The sequence below is a fragment of the Mus musculus genome, chromosome 10, assembly GCF_000001635.26.
Source record: "Mus musculus strain C57BL/6J chromosome 10, GRCm38.p6 C57BL/6J".
Classification (NCBI taxonomy): Eukaryota; Metazoa; Chordata; class Mammalia; order Rodentia; family Muridae; genus Mus; species Mus musculus.
This window is the reverse complement of record NC_000076.6, coordinates 85,867,539-85,890,487: the sequence shown is the minus strand read 5'-3', so window position 1 is coordinate 85,890,487 and position 22,949 is coordinate 85,867,539. Positions and strand designations below refer to the sequence as shown.

At 44.6% G+C, this 22,949-nt stretch overlaps 1 protein-coding gene across 1 annotated transcript; it reads right to left on the bottom strand.

Annotated features, from left to right (window-relative positions):
- Positions 1-1,384: 1,384 nt before the first annotated feature.
- On the bottom strand, positions 1,385-18,657 carry Pwp1 (PWP1 homolog, endonuclein). The gene is made up of 15 exons (NM_133993.3): positions 18,474-18,657; positions 16,152-16,210; positions 15,855-16,039; positions 14,105-14,190; positions 13,906-14,002; positions 11,899-12,009; positions 11,096-11,226; positions 10,597-10,658; positions 8,389-8,485; positions 7,556-7,617; positions 5,914-6,025; positions 4,788-4,878; positions 4,570-4,691; positions 3,160-3,265; positions 1,385-2,458 (listed from the first exon to the last, which is right to left on the bottom strand). The coding sequence occupies exons 1-15, from the start codon at positions 18,543-18,545 to the stop codon at positions 2,346-2,348; spliced, it is 1,506 nt and encodes a 501-aa protein (NP_598754.2). The 5' UTR covers positions 18,546-18,657; the 3' UTR covers positions 1,385-2,345.
- Positions 18,658-22,949: the final 4,292 nt, after the last annotated feature.

Below are 22,949 nucleotides of genomic sequence, written 5' to 3'. Positions count from 1 at the left end.
AGTGGGTGGGATGGCACCGGTGTTATTTTTGTCGTTCCTTAGTTTTTCTTTCATATGTATGTACACTTGAAGGGTCTTAGGCCACAGACCTCAGACACTTTCCCGCCCAGAAACCATCTAAGGCATTGTGACGCAAGCTGGTAATCTTAGCATTTAGGAGACTAAGACAGGATGATTGCAGCAAGTTCAAGGCCAGCCTGGACTATATGACCCTGTTTTAAATCAAAAGACAAAACACAACAAGAAGACCAACCAATGGTTCAGCATGCCAGTAGAGGCAGCAATTTGGAGGCATTGTAGAAAGAATGAGAGACTGCTTAGTAATCTGCAATGGCCTGTTTATACACAATATTGTTTAGGACCTCCAAAGTCTGGCTTCACATTCATATTGCTTGAGGTCTATGAAGCCCCAGGGGTCTAGTCAGCCTGTTAGGCTCCCTGCTACAGGTGATTCTGAAGCCAGTTGCAATTTTACATAGGAGCCCCACAAATACAGTGCCTATGTCTGAGTCATGCTAAAGCAGTTATGATCGTGTTGCTTATAGTGAGACAGGATCTTTTCATCATGTCACTAGGCAATGCAATGCTTTGCAACAGCAGTGTATTTACACAAAACCAGATGGCTTAGACCGTCATTCAGTGTGGCCTCGGCGTTGGTATGGGAGGCTGAGGTATAGTGTTGTCATGTGGTTTTACCCCCAAGTAATACCATATGTTACTATATTATATGTATCAGGCACAAAACCATGAGCAGTGCTTTGTGTTAGAATGTTAAGGGTATCTATACTGTAACTTGCTCATCAGAGATTTTTCCAACCCCATTATAATCCATGGGACCCTTGTCATTGACTGCATCCTGTTTTGCTGCATGCTACCGTATGTACAATGTGTTAAAAGTAGAGGAACAGGAGTCAAAGGTCCTGTCTGAGACCAGGGAAGGCATAAAGCCCACCGTAATCCTAGCTCTGTAAGGACAACTGGACGCCGAGGATGAATAGACCTGGTCTGGAAAACCAGGTCCTCGGTCTGAAATACAGGGCAGAACAGGTGCTTTAATTTCAAGGTCAAAGCCATCCTCAGTCTTTACCAAGAAGGGAAAGCACATTACGTGTTAATTTTATCTTCACAGTGGCAGCTTATAGAAAGCACGACAGGAGTGAGGGTAGTTTTTAAGATACAGAATTAGATAAATGTCAGTCAGACAAAGCTCTGCATTCTGTGTTTTCCCAGTTATCTGCCACACAACAGTCATTGTGTGGGAAACAAATTAAACCACTCAGGTGGTTCTGTTCCTAATTTGGAAGCTTACAAGGACTAAATAAGTTCTGATCAGACTTGAGAAATGCCCTGGTATTCTGAAAATAAGAGTGAAGTCAAAGTGAGGTGAATTTCAATGACAAATAGAACAGTTTATTCTATTACTTCAAAAAGTACCAACATCCTGAAACTTGGGAAATCAGCTTAGTAATGGTGGAGTCTGGGAGGAGGGAGTGGACAGCCTTTCTGTGAGGTGGTGTGAGATTGCTAATTTAGGACCTCTTAAGTCCAGAAGGCTTTATGGGCTTGACAAGTTCAAGTTTATTTGAAGGAAATAGATGGGAGAATGTACTGGGACCAAAACTTACAAGGTTATGTATTACTTTGACAGTTTGTTGTCTATTTAGTAAAATATTTTGATCATAGAAAATTGTATGAACAAAATCCCCATTTAAAAAATAATTGACATTTTAAACAAAATATCCCTGAAAACATGGAAGTTTAAAACCAAAAGTTGTCAAAATATGATTAACATTCAAAAGGTGAAAATACCTTTAGGGATCACATTTATCAATGGGTTAGGGACACTGCTCAGTTAGTGAAATGTTTGATTTGCCAACACGAGGGCCTGAATTCAATTCTAGAACCTACCATGCATATAGGTAATCCTAGCCTGGGAAGATGGAGATAGGTGAGATTCGCTGGGCAGCCTGGTCCTAGGAATCTGCCTGTCTCTCTCTCCTCCCCAGGACTGGGACAAGCACGAGCCACCACACCAGTGCTTTGCTAACACAGCAAGACCCGTATCAAAAACTCTCCAGTTACCATGTATTTTATGCCTAGAGTTCCAAAGGTCAGATGGCCTGTTAAGGAATCATTTTTAAAAAACTTTATATTTTCAAGAAAGGCAAGAACTCTGTACAGTACCCAGTAGAAGGCAGCCCAAAGGCTGTGGACTGCCACCAAGGCTGCAGAAAGGATGGCAACAGGACCTGAATTTCCATCTATGGTTGTAGATATACGTGGACATTTTTAGGCCAGTCTTTTGAAACGGAGTTAAGGTAAGCACAGCAGGAAACTGATCTTTGTCAGGACTCCATTGGTGTCTGCTGTGGACTCCTGCTCCCACAGGGGCCGCTAACAGATAAACCTTTCGTGCCGCCTATAACGAGTCGCTCCCGTCTTCCAAATGCTTCATTTACTGAAAGAAACCGTGAGACAAGGAGGTAAGAGCACAGACAGACTACAGTATAAAACAAGGGTCTGCTGTGAGATGAAACATATTTAATACTGAGAAAGTAGCCAACCTGGAAGCCTGATGAGTTAATGCACTGAGTTTAGCTTTCCTTAGTCCTCTTTTTGTACTTCTCTCGGGCTTGTTCTACTGTTCTCTAATCTGCCTTGGAGCAGGGCTCGGCTTCAGGTTTTCTTTCCCCCCCCTGTATCATGACCACACATATATAATCTATACATACTTATAAATTCAAATCACAGCATTCCAGACAGATCTTAGGATCTGTCCTCATCCCGGGAGGGAGGACTTAGTGGAGACACACTGTTTACAGACCACACTGGACAACCTCAAGAGAGTAAATGGTTACTCTTCTGCAGGGGAAGTTGTAGCGGCTGGGAAAGGAACACACTGAGGTACTGGACAATGGGGAAGGCTCTTCCTTGAGATGTCTACATTTTCTTCAGCTTTCCTAGGAAGCTCTTCAATCTTAAGGTAATTAAAGAACTATTTACATTTTAACTCTGAAGGACAGCTTACCTGTGCCCACCGCATTTCTAAGTAAGGATTACAGGATACGCACTGGACATGCCTTTGCCATGTACGTAACATCCCAGCCCTGTTCTTAGTCCTTATGCTTTCAGAAAGAGCAGGCGCTTGGAGGTTCTTACCTGAAGACACAGTGCTTATGTCCCAAACCCGAAGCCCTTCTTTCTGTCCTCCAAAGGCATAAACAAATGGCAAGTCAGGACAGCAGGAGGAACAAAAGAGAACTCCCTGAGGAGAAAAGGACAGAGTCATTGATTTCTGTCCTAGAGAGTTCTAACCTGACCCCACTACTCTCTAAAAACACCTTTGATCGGTTACTCAAAGCTAGATTAAGCGCAGCATTTCGGATGAACCATGAGGCTGGTCACGACGGCACTGTGTTTGTAGGTCTCATTCGTCTAGGAATTCCTTACCTAATTTGCTGTGTACACCCAGAAACGTTATTCATCTTTTCAAACAGTAACAGTAATAACATAGGTCACTATTAAGTCTTTCTTCTTAAACAGTATCTTTGCATGTATGCAGGATGGAGAGCAGAGATTTCTAGGCAGGTGCTCTACCACCAAGCTGTATCCTCAGCCCTGAAAGCACCGCAGACATTACATTTATCCTATGTGCAGGGTGGGCATGTGTGTGGTCAGAGGACCACCTGCAGACATTACATTTATCCTATGTGCGGGATGGGCGGGTGTGGCCAGATCACCTACAGGAGTTGGTTCTCCTTTTACAACATGGCTACCAGCCTTAGCAGCTAAGTGCCATCTCTATAGCTTCCCTTATAAGTAAACATTATTATAGGTAAAAATTATGCATATAGAAAGATAAAATAAGAAAGGTAAAACCCCTCAGTGAGATAATTCATTCGGGATAAGGACTGAATCAAGTAGTCATGTATGTGCGTATACGTATGTGTGTAGATATGTGTGTGTATGTCTGTGTATATGTATACACACAGACATACACAGACATACAGACAGACACGCACGCACGCGCCTGGGAGGAACTAAGAAGCTTCATGGCCCGCCTGCCCGCCCACCTGCCTTTCAATAAGCTAAGTGAATGCACACATGGCTTTAACTTCTGTGACAATCTCTACTGTGCTGCTAATGTTATTCATGTAACTCAGTGCTCAACATAGGCAATACCTGTTCTTAGTCAGTACTTGCTGTCTGTTAAAGACTACTACTAATTCTAAATGTTTGGCTCACCTATATATTATCAACTTCGATGTAGACAGAGCTAGTCACGAGAAGTAAATAAAAGAGCCCCCAATAGCTTTAGTGCCTCAACTTCCAGGATGTCCAGAGGCAGCTCTGAGTTACAGATAAGATGTGGCTACTCCCTATGTCCTTTTCCCATTCTCCTTGGTCCTATCAAGTGACTATTAAACTTGTAAACCAGAAAGAATTCAGATAGTAACTCCCACCAAACTTAACTAGCTCAAAATTAACCAACATATCCTTGAATGCAGTGATTCCCAGGAAAAGGCAAGCGGATAGGTCAGAAACACAGAAAAATGTCAGGGTGCTCACCATTTTCATGTCTCTAGAGTGAATGAGACTTGGCCTATCTCCTAAGATGTCCCAGATCTTCACAAATTTGTCAGCGGAAGCAGTCACAAGGCAGCCTTTGATCTGACTGCTAAGATCAAGACCTGGAAGATAGGATAAGCTCAAGAGCTACTGCCTGGGATTTAGATTTACTTTGTCATAACTTAATGCATTTGAAAAGAAGCGTCATTTGTGCTCACCAGAGATTTCATCGTTGTGTGCATTAAGTGTAAAGATTGGCTTGTCTGAACGTGCATCCAGGTTATAGACAAAGCCATCATCTGTACTGGCCTGCAGAGGGAAAGATGGGTAAGATGATGGTATGGAACACTACAATGTGGCAATGGAGGAGTATATAAGTTACACTAAGATCTGTTTATCTGTGACTTGAACACAAGAACTTACTTTTGAATGAGCTATGCTCATGAAGCAGGAAAGAGCTGGGTTGGAGTTGTGGAAACACAGAAATGGCAGTCACTGCCCAAGGGCAGAAGGGGAACATGGTGTGTGTGTGTGTGTGTGTGTGTGTGTGTAACTGAAGAGCATCGGGCTGGCACCAGAGTGCTGGTGAGCTGAGGAGCACACAGGAGGAGGAGGCAGCTGGAGGAAGGAAGATGGATGTTGGGAACCAGTAAGGAACTTAAGAATGGCATGGTCAGATCAGGTCTCAATATTGCCATAGCGGTGGAGTGACATGGAAATAAGCTGTTAATGTTCTTAAGAATCAGAGAGCAAAGACAGATGAGAGAGACCTAAAGCTCTATACACAGCAGCACCAATACAGCAGTGGTGGGAGACAGGCATCCCTTGTAACACTAGGACTGAGTTCTGTTTGGCTGATGTTAGTGAACGTTTAGAAAAGCCTTACTTTCTTCCCATTTGGTAGACAGTGCTAATAATCACTGGCAATCCTCATCTCTCAAGTTTAATCTACACATAAGGAATTAAGCATCTTTTGGACTGATTTAGCCATTAAAAAACACCAAAAATAGGTAGAAGGAGGAAGATTTGCAAGGTCAAGGCCAGCCTGGGCTACACGATCCTGTATCAAAACCTTGAGACAACAGAATATTATTATGATTAGAATATTATTATGATTAGTATTTCAAAAATACTATAAGTAGTAAAATGATTTAAAAATAGAAAAAAAATGTAGCCCAATGGAATAGTTGAAAATTAGCTAATTCACAAACTAAGTTTTTTTTTTTTTGTATTGTTAACTTTAGTTTTTCAATTCTAAGACCCAGAAACATCACACTAGCAGAGAAAATGCTTTTCTAACAATCTCTCTATAATGGAATTAGAAAAAACAATGCATATTCTTACCAAGAAATGACACGGTGAGAAGTGGTTCCAGGTCACTCTCTCGATCTGCCCACTGAACCGCCACTGGCGGTGGTTCTGGCTGGGATCTCTGCAGTCATACAGAGCCACCGATCTGCACACATTGCATGCCAGGGTTACGTTTATTTTAGTGAAATGGTAACAGAGCACCATTGTGAGTTCAGAATTCAATTATTTAAAGCTTGTTTTAAGGTTCTAAACTTAAATAAAGAAAAAAAAAAGTCCCACTGTGTTGTGTGTGTGTGTGGTTCCGAAGACATGGAAGCCTTTGGGCGAGAGCTGCAGTTGGCTGTGAGCCATGTGATGTAGGTGCTAGGAGTGAACTTAGGAGAACTTGCTCCTCTTGCAGAGAGCCTACTAGCCGAGTCACCTCTCTAGCCTGCTGAACTTTTCGTTTTCTGTTTTGGATTTATTTATGTATGAGAGTGTTCTACCTGCATAAATGTATGTGCATCGGGTGTGTGCGTGCACACAGAGTCTACACAGTCATCAGATCCCCCTGGAACTGGGGTTAAGGTGCTGCAAAGTGACCAGGATCCTTTGAGAAAACAAACTGTTCTTAATGCTGAGCCACCTCTCCAGCCCTGGCTGACGCTCACTGGCGGATTTTGTTTTTGTCACTGGAAGGTACTGTGGCTCTAAGTAGAGCCTAATTCTTCTGCAGGTCAAAACCTTGACTTATGGATGAATCCTATTTCCAAAGTCCAGGGCAATTAATTCTTATTTCCCTTTCCCAGGAAGAACTCAGAGCCATGAAAGTCTGGATCGAACCTGCTCTAGTCAGGTCACTGAGCCTGGGGAACTAAGGGATACAATTCTGTCCTACAATTTTTCACAAATCACATCTAAGGAAAACTAGAAACGTAAACTCTTCTGAAGGATAAGGAATCAAAACAAAGACTGCTAACTGGTCTGATCCTACTCGCCATCGCTCCCCTCAGATCCGCCTGTGAAAGGGGAGCCCTGTGAGCAGGCTCCTTGCAGCTGTGTAGTAGCTCCAGCTGTTCATTTCTCCTATACCCATAGCTTCTGCCATGCAATGTGGGAATGCTGCTCACAGAGGCAGAGCACATCTCCCAGGCCATCTGACACGTGTCATAGGGACGACACTGGGATAGCGGGGAAGGAAGGGAGAGGACGTGTACTAGTCCTGAAGCAAGTCTCCACAGGCCTTGCAATATCTGCCTTTGGAGAATCAAGTGTCTTCTGTTTAGCCTAACCAAGCCACTTTGAGCAACTGAACTCAGACTCCATGGACAGAATCTCAAAAGGAAAAGGCGACTGTCACTGAGTGCAGGGTTGCTTTTATCACAAAACCCCGGCTAACTCATACATCGTTTTAAAACCAGATAGTTCCTAAAATTAGGTTATTATGACAAAACCATATTTCTTTTTAGGGGGAGTGAAGGATTGGGGTTGAAAACCAGCACGCACAATTTAAACACATAGCGCCTCAGTACTACAGCGTGTAAGCATCAGATGGCACCCCGTCTTGTCTTAGTGCAGGCAGAGCTCAAGGTCTTGAGCACACTGGGCAACAGCCTTTCTGAGCTACTCCCCTAGGCCAAGTGCTTTTAAATTAGTTCAAGAACAATGCAATGCAGTATGAGAAGTGCGTTCTTACTTGTCATAGGACCCAGAAATCAGAGTCTGTGCTTCAAATGGATGAAACTGCAGAGTCTGAACCTAAAGGGAGGAAGGAAAAAAGATTTATCACCAGCCACTTTGAGTAATACTGCTACGGTGAGGTGAGACAGAACTGGCAGTGCTCCTATGCATTCCCCTTTGAAATTCCGACAGTGAACAATCTTTTTGTGTGTGTGTGGGGGGGGGGGGGGGGGGAGGGACTCACTATGTAGGCATGGTTGGTCTGAAACTTGCTACATAGAGCTGGCTGGCCTAATGGCCTTGAACTTCCTCTGCCTCCTGAGAGCTGGAATTAAAGGTATATACCACTATGCCTGGCCAAGAAACCAGTTACTAAATACTCAAAAAGGGAAACCATATTCTCAAATAAAGGCTAGCACTTCTAAGAATAATGTAGCATTCTTCACACTTTGTGGTGGAACACTTATGTCCCTCAGAAGAAAGGGGAGAAAAGTAGAATGGGTTGGTCTCAAAGTTCAGCTGTTCCTAGTACACCTGACCCTGAGCAGAGCTCTATGGTTACACATCTGCTACAAACTTTCCTCACTGCTGTTAGGACTGAACTCCACCCCCCACCCCCAACCCCACCCACCACCTAGGAGCCGCCATGAACAAGTCACAGGGCATTCATGTGTCTGATTACTATAAGATCACAGGATTGTATCTATTACACAGGGCTCTGTGACGTGACCGTCACTGTGCTGTGGAAAGCACTTTGTCAATCACAGGAAGCCATGTACGAATGTCCAGATTACTTTAGTCAGTAATCTGTCATCCCTTTGGAAGCCTCTTGCTCACTACGTCACACACCTTGTCTGTATGTGCAGTAAGCCTGGCTACTGACTTCCCCACAGACAGATCCCAGAGAACTACAGTGCTGTCTGCCGATGCACTTGCAAGCACATTTCTGAAACAGAGAAACAAAAGAGAGAAGTCATTTAAAAAACAAAGCACATTAAATATAAGTTCACTTGTAACATCAAAACAGTAAAATATTAGGCATTTAAAAAACAAACCTTAAAACTTACACTCTGAAGACTACCAAACATTATCAAAATAAAAGAAAGAATATCAAAGTGGAAAGGCCCTTCTCCATCTGTACTGGAAGACATAATATTGTTGAGATGCGAATAGCACTTCTAGGTTGAGCTACAAGCTGATTACAGACTTAGCCACACAGGCTCTCCTCAAAAGCTTACTTACTTAACATCTGCAGAAACTGGCAAGCGGATTCTAAAATTTCTATGCCTGACCCAGGGACCCATAATAAAACTGGAAAGCATATAGCTCCCAATTTTAAAATTAATGGAAAAGTTAAGAGTATCACAACAAAATGACTGACCAGAGAAAAGTAAATCTCAGAAAATGCATTTTGTTGTGAGCCACTGCATGTGGGCGCTGGGTCCACCGAGCCACTTCTCCAGCCTGTTTTGTTTGAGATGTAGCCTCACTGCATTACCCAGGTTGTCTCAAACCCTGTGCTCAAACAAATTCCTGCCTCAGCTCCCAGGGAATTGGAACTATATGCCTGCTGCCTACTGGGTTGAGGCTGTGTTTTACTTTGCATTTATTTCCCTGTGATTGGCATTTTTGATTTTTTTAAAGATTTATTTATTATTATATCTACGTACACTGGAGCTGGGGTGTCAGATCTCATTATGGATGGTTGTGAGGCACAATGTGGTTGCTGGGACTTGAACTCAGGACCTTCAGAAGAGCAGTCAGTGCTCTTAACCACTGAGCCATCTCACCAGCCCGGTATTTTTGATGTTTAATAATGCCGAGACAATTCAAGCTGGGGGAATGGCAGTGATGACATTTTCAATGAACAAGTGGCTTGGTGGACCCAGCGCCCACATGCAGTGGCTCACAACAAAACAGTGGAATATCCTTGTGAAAAAGTTTGGCCTCCATTTCAGCATCCACACATCTCAAAATGGATGGCAGACTTAAGTGTGGGAGCTAACACTATAAAGTCCCAGAACAGTACCTTAACAGTCATCCTGATGACCTTGGGTTAGGGAGCATCTTGGATGTAACAGCAAACACATAACACAACTACCAATGTTAAAATGATTTACAGAGAGAATGAGAAGACAAACCCACGCATGACAGAAATACTGGGAAACACACGTCTAGCTAGGTATTACTTCAGGACATACTTTTACAATTCAATTTGAAAAACACACTTCGCACACATACTGGTCAACGAGCACTGCTGCCCAACATCAATCACCAAGAAATGCGTGGACAGCTCCAGTTCTGGGAGCTGAGGCAGAAATTCCACTTGAGCACGGGGTTTGAGACAACCTGGGCAACAGTGAGACTACATCTTTAAAAAAAAACAATGCCAGATACAATGGCCCACACGACTTTAACTCCAGCACCTGGAAGGCAGAGGCAGGTGGAGCTCTGGGAGTTTGAGAGCAGCCTTGTCTACACAGTGAGTGTAGACAAGGCTAGCCAGAACTACATACTGAGACCATGTCTTGAAAAAAACCAAGAAAGAAAACAGAAACCAAAACACATTTTAAATACATTCCGGCAGGGAGTGGAATAGAGGCGGCCAGCTATGAGAGGAGGGGAGGAGGCAGGGTTGGTATTTATAAGGCAGAGTTCAGTCTGGGAAGACTGGGTAGTGGTGGCAGCTGCAGAACGTCAATGCACTCACTCCCCGAACTTAAAGGGATCAGTGATGGTTTTATGCTGTATTTGGCCATAGTTTAAGATGAAAAAGTGGGTGAAAATGAAATCAAGTGAGGCTGCTGTCAGCTGGGGAGCACTGGCACTGCGGTGCACACTCCCCGGTGGTGGGGAGGAGGGAGGTGAACAACACTTATGGCACAGTCTGTCAGGGGCCTTGGGGATGAGTCTGAACAGCACAGCTGCTGCCACAAGTGATATGTACTGCAGGAAAGGGGGAAAGATGGACACAAAGACCCAAGCACAGCAGACACACAGTGCAGGAATGAACGAGAACACTGCAGACACCACATCACATGAACGCCATCTTTTTACCTGACTGTCTTATTCCAGGATAGGTCAAGGACAGCATCAGTATGTCCTTCTGCTGAGGAACTCTGTAATATATTTTAATAATTTAAAAAAAAAAACCTATTGTAAACTGTCACCCTATAATTATCATTGTAAACATTCTTTTTCAGAAGGAAACTATAGCAATTCATAACCTATCAATACTGCTCTTCACTTCTCCCCAAACCTCTTTTAGAATCTAAATAGAATTCACCACGCAAGCAGGTAAACAGAAACGTAAAGTCCAAAACCAGCACTGAGTAGAATAGCTATTCTACATGAAGGCTTACCACCTGGATCATCTGCCAACAAGGTTCATGCAACCTGAAAATACATGGACTTCCTGAAATCAGAAATTACACTAACCTTGTAACTTCCTGTCCTGTTCCACCAAAACTATCTGATTGCAACAATACAAGTTCTTATACCTTCCTCTCCAGTCACTTAACCCAGCTTGTCCCTTTAAATACCCACACTTCTTTACCTTCTTCCCTTTCTTCTTCTTCTTTTTGGAAAGCTTGCTTCCCAGTGTGAAGACTGGTTCTAGAGAGTCCACTATATCCAGGTCCCATACCTCGATGACAGGAGTCATGTTTCCCACAGCAATGTAATTCCCTATGGAAAGAGACGGTGCCCTTTCCATTAGAAAACTAACACCCGCATCTGCCAGTCTAGGACATCGCACCGTGGAGTGACTTGAACAGTGCTGCTCAACCCCTCTGCAGCCTCCACCTTGGAATCCTGCAGGCCTAACAGTTCCCATGCCACCCCTGAGCTTGAGAGTTGTTACTTTTAGTAATAAAGGTTTGATCCTCTGGCCTCAGCTATGAAACTTATCACAGGGAAGCAACGGTTCTTGCCCTGTCCTCCGTGGACGTCTGCAGGGAAGAGGATCAGGTCAAGACTGAGCACCATGAGAGGCTGCTTACCCAGGACAAGGTCTCTCTTGTGACAAGGTTCCACTATGAAGTCCAGGCTGGCATGGAACTCAAGATTCTCCTCCCCCGGCTCCCTAATGATACACTACCACACCATACCTGGCTCACTGAATGTTCTGAGACAGGTGATACCCAAATTCCAGCTGGCAACATGATACCATTTTACACTAGGCTTTCACGAGAGCCAACAGATCTATAGTCAAAAAAGTTTTCAAGATACTATCTTTGATGGCTTAGTGTAGTGGCTTATCTAACGTCGATTAAGTGACATTAAACTAGGGCTTGCGTAAGTACCACTTCACACACTCAGTGACAGTTCTGACCCATGAAGAACAAGTTTCCCAATTACCAGTAGATGCATCTGGGCTAGGATCAAAATTCAGCCATTCCACACTCAGAGGGTATGCAGACAGGAGTATGTCATGGTGGACGTAGAAAGACTCCTCTTCTTGATTGTAAACTAAAAAGATTGGAAAGAGTGACTTTAGTAAGAGAGATCTCACCCACTGCAGAACACTATTATAACAAGACAGGTGATGACACTGAAAAGAGATGCCACCGTCATTACTGCCAGTGTCTGTCCAGTCTAATACATTCTCACCTGGCATTTTCCATGAACACTGCCAGCCAAATAAATGATTCTTTCTGCTTCCTTCATTACAAAAATCACACCCTGGGCTAGAGGATTAGCTCAGGGGTTAAAAGCATTGACTGTTTTTCCAGAGGTCCTGAGTTCAATTCCAACAACCACATGGTGGTTCACAACCATTTGTAATGGGATCCAATACCCTGTTCTGGTGTATCTGAAGACAGCTGTAGTCTACTCATATACATAAAATAAATAAATAAAACTTTAAAAACAAAAGCCACATCCTACAAGCAGGACTGAGGTTATCAGCTAAAGGTCTAGCTGATTTTAAGTCAGAAAGAACAAACAAAAACAACATTGGAGGAAAATAATGGTCCTTAGAAATTTAAATGCCTGCCCAAAATATTCAATATTCCAAGAGTTTATGAAGACTCACAATGCAGGCCAAACATTCAAGGGACTCCCTTTCAAATACAGCAACGCAAACACAGCTCTTCAACATTCATGGACACAGAAAGTTAAGGAGCAAAATCACACTAAGAAAACCCAAGAAGCAAGTTCTACCTGCCCTGTCTCCTTTAATCGGCTTTTTATTAAGAACTTATAAAATAAAGTAAGGATTTTTTTTCCCCAGATCTCTGATTATGAAAAAGATATGGGAATTGAGAAATTTCACGTCATGTTCTATCTGCTGAGAAGGCACGGTCCTGTAAAACCCGTGGCCACCACCAATGTGCGGCATACGTTGTAAATTAAACTGGTGATGATATGACGATCTGAGATGTGCATGCATAAAGCCAGTCTCACAGAGACTAACACTATCCACATTTCTTTTGCATGGATTCTGTTTCACCTCCCAAATGCTGGATTATAGGCCTATGCTAACATTAAAACATCAGGAGTTAGAACAACTTCATGTTATACATGCTACTGAAAGCCTCATTTTAGAAAAAATTTGCAAATATCAACAGAACACAATGATGTGTGGGCTAAAATGGACAAATAATAATTACAGGTTTCACTATGAGTTGTGAACCCTCTGGGGATCAAAAGACCATTGGAAAGCACAGATAATTACATTGTGATTCATAACAGTAGCAAAAAGAGTTCTGAAGTAGTAACACTCCTGGTACAAAAACATACGTGTAGGCAAACATACAAAATGAATAAATCTTTTTAAAAAAATGGTGGCTCTGCCGGGCAATGGCGGCGCACGCCTTTAATCCCAGGACTTGGGAGGCAGAGGCAGGAGGATCTGAGTTCAAGCCAGCCTGAGCTACAGAGTGAGTTCCAGGACAGCCAGGGCTACAGAATGAGTTCCTAGACAGACAGCCACAGAGAAACTCTGTCAAAAAAAAAAAAAAAAAAAAAAAGAAGAAGAGAAGAAAACAGAATGTTCTATGAAGGACACTATCTCAAGTAGCTAAAAAACAAACAACAAAACAATGCAGGACAAGATCACTTGTTGCTCTTGCAGGGGACCTGGGTCTAATTCCCAGTGCCCTCAGCTGCTCACAACTGTCGGAGATTCCAGTCCCAAGGCTCTAACACCCGGTTCTGGTTTCTTTGGGCACCAAGCACACACAGAATGCCCAGTTACATTCAGGCAGAACACTCATACACAGAGAAAGCCAAGAACCCCTTCCCCAAGGGGCCCATTTCTAGACTGCGCATGCCTAGGACAGCCATCACTGTAAACCTGGCTTGTGTCCGCCGCACTATTTAACATTACACGGAAAAGCATCCCAGTGGGCAACCGTTACTCACCGTGCACCTCTAGATTGCACTGCTCTTGTTCAGCACGGCCACAAACGATGAGGTTGTCAGTCGGCTTAATCAAGAAATCTTCATGCTCATATTGTTCCTAAGTGGGAGGAGACAGTCACTGGCTAGAGGCGGGGGTTCCATGAGGATTTTCAACACTTAGGACCAATCTGAAAACTGATGTGGGTAAACATTTACCTACCGTGTCTTTCAAGGTGACATATGGATCCTGGTCATTACTGCCATAGACCGTAAGACCCAACAGAGACTCGCCAATGGTCTCAGCATCTGTAATCAGAATCCATCCATCAAAATAGAAAAATTAAAAATCATCTTGACAAAACTTTTTCCCCAAGTCTTCTAGTTTTTGGCTTGGGTGTCCTTTATCACCAACCATGCTGCTCTTATTTGGTAGAGAAAGCTGTACAAACTTACAAGTCAGTTCTATTTGACATCTGGAATGAATTCCTAAATCTTGGAAGTCACAATCTCTGAATGAAAGAACTAAGTCAAGAATGTAACCCTTTTAGGAAGCATTCCAGCTCTGTTCAGATTTTCTACCTTGTTTATACAACTAGAAGTCAAGGTGCTGGAGAGGCAGCTGTGAGTAATTTGAAGAATATGTTCCCGAGATCAGCAAACCAGGTTGTTAGGTAAACACTTAGACGGCAGGCTTCACAGCCGGCCAGGCTGCTATGCAGGCAGCGCTCTCACACTTACAAGCGTAGGTTTCACAAATCCCAAAAGGGAATCTTTATACTGCCTTTGCAAGGGAGTGCTGAGCGAACCTAGGGCAGCAGCCATGGTTCGGATCTGATGGACCTAGGGCAGCCGCCATGGTTTGGACCTGACATTGCCCTTTGAAGGCTCTTGTGCTAGGGAATGGGTGGCCAGATGACAATCTCTGAGTTCTGACCTAAACAATGGACTTATAATATGATGGCATTATTTCCATCTGGTGGAGGGCAGATGGTAGGGCCAAAATGGAAGGCAAACCAAATCCTAGCTCCTATGAAAAGCACCGACTCCACAGCGCCAACAGCCCAACAGTACTGTATTCCCCTCCATCACTGGGTGGGGCAGTAAAGCTGAGCATGGTAAGACTCACGAGGAAAGAGGAGCAGAGCAGCAGCACCCCAAAGGCACAAAGCATCAACACCGAGCACACATCAACTAGGCAAGCAAGCACCTTCTCTGGTTCTGTGTGCTCTCCTTCACATGAGGAACAGCATGCTCCTGCAGACCACCACTCGCCCACTGAAATCCAGGGGACAGAGTGGCGGTGGTGACTTCAGTTTGCTGCAGACAACAGCAAAACCCATACTGAGCTGATGGTTTATGTGCCGGCGCATCTGTTTTTCAGATGCTGTAGTCGGGAGTTGCTGATTCGGAGAATCCCACAAGGTTCCAGAGCAGCTGGGACTGACACGTTACAGAGCTTATTAACGTGATCAGAGTGACAATGGTGCCGCCTTTTCCTCACCCTGCAGATTCCAAGCAAATGTTTCCTGGAGACCATACCAGAAGGCCAAGAACCAAACCACACAGCTTCTGCCAGTTCTTTACATTTATCACTCTGCCTCCTGTGCTAATCGAGCAGCCTTGCCAGTGTTCTCAGTATCGTAGTTCACCTGGGCTTCCTACTGTGTCTCAATGCCTTGGCTGCACCTCCTCCCCCTCCTGGCACCCAGGCTCCCTCTTCTCATTCTCCAGCAACAGTGCAGTAACCGCAGAGAGCTCACAAGCCAGTTATAGATGGCACCTGACACAGGCAATAAAGTAGATGGTCTAAGGAGATCTCAAATGTATACCTTAGACCAGCAGATCAGAGCTTCCTTCTAAACTAGATTAGGAAACAAGTCCAAATCTTGAGCCAAATTATCTGACCCGACCCTGGGGAGAGTAAAAGAGAGGAAAGCTTTGGGATAGCAGGCTCTAGAGCCACCTCTCACCTGGGTTATCCTCTTCGTCATAATTATCTAAGTCGTACCCCGCCAGCTCGTCATCGTCCAGTGTGCGGTCATCTTGTGGATCCCCATCCTCCAGGGACTCCCTAGGCGGTGCCTGGGTCGGGCCACTCTGCATGCCATCTTCTGAAGGGTTGCCTGCCTCCTCTTCTTCACTCCCACCTTCTTCTCTGAGTGAAGACAGAAAGGGAAAAGATGTCACCCTGATGGCACCTCCTAACCAGGCACATGACAGATTTCACCACAGTCAGCAACACTTTGAATCTATTAGAAATGACTTACTGCAACTTTCCTTTTGCTTCAGCGATGAGACGGTTCACTTCCTCTTTACTTAGCTCTACCTACAAGGGAGCAAACACTTCGAGCATTAGCGCATATTTATGGACATCATTAGAAGCCTTTGAACTGAGTCTTCAAGCAAATGTTAACTCCAACCTCAAGAGCCATCAAGAAATCTCATACATGTCGGCTCTAAACTTAAGGAGGCAGAGCTTGTACAAATCGGATCTGTACGAATCCTTTGTACAAATCAGACTCCGCCCACCTACCACTGTTAGCAGCCGTGCTCACTCTGCTCCTCTGCCTTCCTCAATATTCAAATAGGCTGGCTTCTGTAAAATAGACAGACCTGTGGTCGCCATGTTTCTTCCAACTATCTCAGACTCCAAGGGCACCTCCCTCTCTGGCTATCAAACCATAGAACATCCGTCCTCTGCCTTTTTTCCCCTAGCATCACTGCCCAATGTAAATGGATTCTTTCTGGGAACTAATAACCCCCATCTTCCTCCACCCATTCCAACCTTGAATTCCAGCTCTATTTTCCCCACTTCCAGTAACATTTCCCATTTGGCTATCTTTTGTTCTAATGAAGTTCAAAACTAAGGCCACTCTCTTCAAAACTGGCATTCCCTCACCTAAATAGTGAGTCAGTACCTTTAAGGCACATAACAAGAAGGCAGTGGGGGTGGGGGGTGGGGTGGAACACATGCCTTTAATCCCAGGGGAGGCAGAGGCAGGCGGATCTCTCTGAGTTCAAGGCTACCTGGTCTACAGAGTGAGTTACAGAACAGCTACACAGAAAAAACCCTGTCTGGAGAAAAGACCAGACCAGACCAGACCAGACCTAACACTTCTGTATTAAGCTTGTAAAGGCCAACACTAGTTGGGTATTGTTTATTTACTTAAGCCCGCAGTGTGGGTTGGCCATAATGGCAACACTCCACATGAAGGTAAATCAACGGCTCAGTTTCTACTAAAGAGCCTCCAGATCTTCAGTGGCTCACACCTATAACTCTAGTATTTAGGAGGCTGACACGGGAGGATTGCCATAAGTCTGAGGCCACAGCGGGCTACAGAGTGAGACCTGGTCTCCAAAACAACAACAAAAAACGTTGAGATAACAAGAATCTCCCTGAGAATGACATTCAATTCTGCCTGAGAAAGATCCAGAAATTAAAGACTGAAAAACTCCGGGGAAGGCCGGAGGTCAGTCGGTAAAGCTTTTGTTGAGCAAGCATGTGGATCTAAGTTCCATCCCAGAAGCCACTCAAAAGCTGGGTGTAGTGTAGGGGACACCTGTAATCCCAGCACTAGGGACTACAGAGACGAGAATTTCTGGTGCCTTGGCCAGCCACTCTATCTCGATTGACTAACGCTGGGTTCAATCAGACAGCGCACACATACACAAACACATGAACATGGGCATACATACATACACATACACACACACAAAGGTATTTGTATTGCTTGGGGTTGGGGCATGACAACTAGGGATTTTTAAGACTCTCTTAATACTTCGAAAGCTGTGTATGGCCCTTTTAAAATGAAAACAATTTTCTTTTGGAGAATTTTTAATAAGGCAAGTGTTGTCCCTATCCTATAAATATACACTGCTTGCTTGCTGTTGGCAAAACACCAGAGAAAACAGTGACTAAACACTACCTGCACTCTGGTAGAATTTACACCTATAAGGAGTATTTCCATCCCTCACCGCATGTAAATTCATGTCGAGGCCACTCCCACGTCTATCACATATCGAGTTGTCACTACTCAGACAATTACACCCATAGCAACCCCTTCACTTCTTTTAGGACACTTACAACCCCTGACATCCCGAAAGTCAAGAACAGGGCTTTGCCCTATATCGCTCCAACATATCCCGGAACTCCAGGCTCCGCTTGGCTTGCAGAAAACACTGTGTAATGAACAAAACCGCCTGAGTAACCGGCTTCCTTTGCCACGGTCTCCAGCTTTTGTACAACTTCCTTCATACTGTGTTACACTGACACCTTGTTCTCTCTGCCCCATAACGTTTTATCCGGATCACCGTAAGAAACTCGTAACAAGCAAACACCCCCGCCCCTTCCCAGTGCACAAAAAGTCCACGTGTTCGTGCATCTCAGGGATGGGATCGGGGTTCCCGCTCCGGGCAGGGAAGGGGCGCGCGGTCTCTGCTCGCCCGGGTCACCGGAGCCACACCTCACATGGCTACAGTCCCGGCCAACCTGGCAGGTCCCATCGCGTGGCTCCTGCTGGGCGCGTGCTGCCCCAGACGGGGCCGAGCCCACGGCCATGCCGTGGCATCTCCCCATACACAGGCCTCACCTTGTCTGGAGTCTCTTTGGCCACGCCGCGGCGGACCCAGGCCACGCAGGTCACTTGGCGGCTGCGGTTCATGATCTTCGGTTTGAACCCGGCGCAGGTTGGAGCCCTGGGAGCTGGGAGACACTACTCTTGAGCTCCGCGGAGGGGAACAACGCGCAGGCGCGGGCGCTCGCTGACGTCACTCGCAGGCGCCAAGGGGAAGGGGAGGGGAATTTGCATGAGATGGGCGGGGCCGTATGCAAATCTACGACTGCTTCCTGTGGAGTTTCTATCTCCTTCCTCCTATTCTTCCATAAGAGTTCCCAAGCTCCATCCACTGTTTGGCTGTGTCTGTATCTGTCTGAATCAGCTACTGGGGGGAGCCTCTCAGAGAACAATATGCTTCTGTCTGCAAGCATAGCAGAGTTTCATTAATAGTGTTAGGGATTGGTGCTTGCCCACTGGACGGGTCTCAAGTTGAAATGGTTATTGGTTGGCCATTCACTCAGTCTCTGCTCCCTCCCCTATGCCAGCATTTCTTGTAGACAGGATAAATTTTGAGTTGAAAGTTTTGTGGGTGGGTTGGTGTCTCTATTGGAGTTCCATTCTGGATACAGGAGATGGCCTCTTCAGGTTCCACATCCCCAATGAGAGTCACAGCTAAGGTCACCCCCCACTGATTCTTGGGAGCCTCCCTTATCCCAGGCCTTTGTCTCGTCCTGGAGATGCAGGTTTCCCCCCACTTTGCAGATTTCCATTCATTTTCATGGCCATATAGCTATCTCTCCTGTTCTTCTCCATGCCTGATCCTGAATCCCCCATTTCCCCTCTCTCCCAGTTCCCTCCCTCCATCAGCCTCTTATGACTATTTTATTCCCTCTTCTAAGTGAGATTCAAGCTTCCTTGATTGAGTCTTCCTTCTTGTTTAGTTTCTTTGGTTCTGTGAAGTGGACCATGGTACCTGTATTTTATGGACAATATCCACTTATCACTGAGTACACACCATGCATGCCCTTTTGGGACTGGGTTATCTCACTCAGGATGATATTCTCAAGTTCCATCTATTTGCCTGCAAAGTTCATGATGCCTTAGGTTTTAATAGTTGAATAGTATTCCATTGTGTAGATGTACCATGCCTTTATCCATTCTTCAGGTGAGGGATATCTAGGTTGTTTCCTGTTTCTGGCTATTACAAATAAAACTGTTATGAACATTGATGAACAAGCATCTTTGTGGGATGATGGAACATCTCTTGAGTACATGCCCAGAAGTGGTATGGCTGGGTCTTGAGTTTTCTGAGAAACTGCCAAGTTGATTTCCAAAGTGATTGTATAAGTTTGTACTCCCACCAGCAATAAAGACTGCTCCCCTTGCTCCACATCCTCACCAGCATATGCTATCTCATGAGTTTTTTTTTTTTATCTTAGACATTCTGATGGATGTAAGGTGGAACCTTAGAGTTGTTTTGATTTGCATTTCCCTGATGATTAAGGACTTTGAACATTTCTTGAAGTGCTTCCCTGCCATTTGAGATTCCTCTGAGAATTCTCTGTTTAGCTCTGTACGCCATTTTTTAATTGGGTTATTTGGATTGCTGGTGTCTGCCTTCTTGAGTTCTTTGCAAATTTTGGATACTAGCCCTTTGTCAGATGTATGGTTGGTGAAGATCCTTTCCCAATTTGTCCTAATAACAATGTCCTTTGCCTTACAGAAGCTTTGTAGTTTCATGAGGTCCCATTTATCCATTCTTGATCTTAGAATCTGAGCCATTAGCATTCTGTCCAGGAAATTGTCTCCTATACCAATGTGTTCAAGGGTATTTCTCACTCTCTTCTATGAGACTTCTTAGTGTATCCGATTTTATGTTGAGATGCTCTTTCAAGATCCCTAAAAAATGGTATTAGAATTTTGGTGGGATTGCATTGAATCTGTAGATTGCTTTTGCTAAGATGACCATTTTCACTATCCTACCAATCCATGAGCATGGGAGATCTTTCCATCTTTTGTTATCTTCTTCAATTTCTTTCTTCAGGGACTTGAAGTTCTTGCCATAAAGGTCTTTAGCTTGCTTGGTTACAGTTACACCAAGATATTTTATATCATTCGTGGCTATTGTAAAGAGTGTTGTTTCCGGAGGGCAGTCATGTGAGTGCTCTATAGCCTAGTAATAGTGTCAGACCTTGGGACCTCCCCTTGAGCTGGATCCTACTTTGGGCCTGTCACTGTACCTTCTTTTCTTCAGGCTCCTCTCCATTTCCATCCCTGTAATTCTTTCAGACAGGAAGAATTATGGGTCAGAGGTGTGACTGTGGGATGGCAGCCCCATCCCTCATTTGATGTCCTGACTTCCTGCTGGAGGTGGGCTCTATAAGTTCCCTCTCCCTACTTTCAGGCATTTCATCGAAGGTCCCTTCCTGTGAGTCCTGAGAGCCCCTCACCTCCCAGATCTCTGGTGCACTCTGGGGTCCCCCCCCACCCCCCCGCGCAGCCTCCTATTTCCTGAGGTTTCCTGTTTACATTCTGTATTAGTCAGGGTTCTCTAGAGTCACAGAACTTATGGATAGTCTCTATATAGTAAAGGAATTTATTGATGACTTACAGTCTACATCCCAATTCCCAACAGTGGTTCAGTAGTAGCTGTGAATGGAAGTCCAAGGATATATAGCAGTTACTCAGTCTCACACAGCAAGCAGGCAAAGAAGCAAGAGCAAGACTCCCATCTTCCAATGTCCTTATATTGTCTCCAGCAGAAGGTGTAGCCCAGATTAAAGGTGCATTCCACCACACCTTTAATCCTAGATGACCTTGAACTGGGAGATTTAATCTTCTGGAATCCATAGCCACTATGCCTCAAGATCTCCATACCAAGATCCAGATCAGAAACTTCTATCTCCAAGTCTCCAGATAAGGGTGACTGGTGAGCCTTCCAATTCTGGATTGTAGTTCATTCCAAATATAGTCAAGTTGACAACCAGGAATAGCCACTACAATCCACCCCTTGTCAACTTGACACAAATAATATCTCATGTTCACATGAAACAATGACAAGGTTGTGAATATGCCTAACATGATATAACTATCCCTCATACAATCGCAAACACATTTGTAAATTTACAATGGGGCAATGTCCCTTAAGAACATCCTTTTACTGTCTCAATTTAAATACCTATTGATGTTAAAGAAATTGGAAGAAAGACAAATATATTTGTTAGCAAAATAAGACAGGGGCATTCATATTACTTTATAATCCTCGTTTCTGCAACTGGTTACGTGGCCTTAATTGGTATTTATAACTACCTTCCTCTACTACCCATTCTGTATTTCCTTCACCTTCAGCCAGCACCTCAGCAGGTCTTGGCTCTTTTCCTGGAGGATTGACCCATACCTTCATTCCTGATGGGTCTGTGTCCTTTGTCATCCTGCTTGGATTAGGCTGTTGTAGTTTCCCATTGACTTTAATCACAGGACATGGTAGTACTAAGAGACGCCCTAAGGGATCTCCTACATTCCAGACATAATCTTGCTTACCTCCATTGTGAAGAGGTAATCCAATTTCCCCATGGTAATATGGATCTATCACCCCTCCTAACACTGTTATTCCTTTTTTAGCCTGTCGGTTTAAGGACATTAGAAGCTCAAAATGACCAGGGGGAAGTCTGAGCTTCCAGTTCAATGGAATGTTTGTTGTAGCTCCTGGTATGAGCCCTCCCCACTCTGGAGCCAAAAATTCTAGACCAGCAGAACCTAGAGTTATGGGGACAGGAAGCAAAAATTTTCCTAGAGGGTCACTAGGAGTGATAGTGAGTGGAACTATTTCCTTTTCCACCCCTTGATTCCTGAACCCATGGATCCTGGCTATGGGCGAAACTGTACCAAATATCAGACGCTGATTCAAAGCATATACTGCCTTCTGAAGAACTCTGCCTCAGCCTTCCATGCTGTTACCACCTAATTGGCGCTGTAACTGCGTCTTCAAAAGGCCATTCCATCTTTCTATCAGACCAGGTGCTTCAGGATGATGGGGAACATGGTAAGACCAGTGAATTCCATGATTGTGGACCCACTGTCTCACTTCTCTGGCTGTGAAATGAGTTCCTTGGTCAGAAGCAATACTGTGTGGAATACCATGACGATTGATAAGGCATTCTGTCAGTCCGTGGATAGTGGTTTTACCACAGGCATTACGTGCAGGAAAGGCAAATCCATAACCAGAATAAGTATCTACTCCAGTAACAACAAAACGCTGTCCTTTCCACGAAGGAAGTGGTCCACCAGGTTGTTGGCTGTTCACCTCGAGGAATGGTGCCATATCTGGGGCTCAGTGTTGTTTTCTGCTGTTGGCAGATCTGGCATTCAGCAGAAGCTGTAGCCAGGTTAGCCTTGGTGAGTGGAAGTCCGTGTTGCTGAGCCCAAGCATAACCTCCATCTCGACCACCATAGCCACTTTGTTCATGTGCCCATTGAGCAATGACAGGGATGGCTGGGGAGAGAGGCTGA

What these genes read in the sequence shown, in the direction of transcription:
- Pwp1 (NM_133993.3), bottom strand. Translation starts at nt 18,545, where the DNA reads ATGAACCGCAGCCGCCAAGTGACCTGCGTGGCCTGGGTCCGCCGCGGC. An exon ending in ATGTCACCTTGAAAGACACG is followed by an intron (nt 14,003 to 14,104) that starts GTAGGTAAATGT and finishes CCTCCCACTTAG; the next exon opens with GAACAATATGAGCATGAAGA. An exon ending in ACTCTAGAGACATGAAAATG is followed by an intron (nt 3,266 to 4,569) that starts GTGAGCACCCTG and finishes TTTTCTCCTCAG; the next exon opens with GGAGTTCTCTTTTGTTCCTC.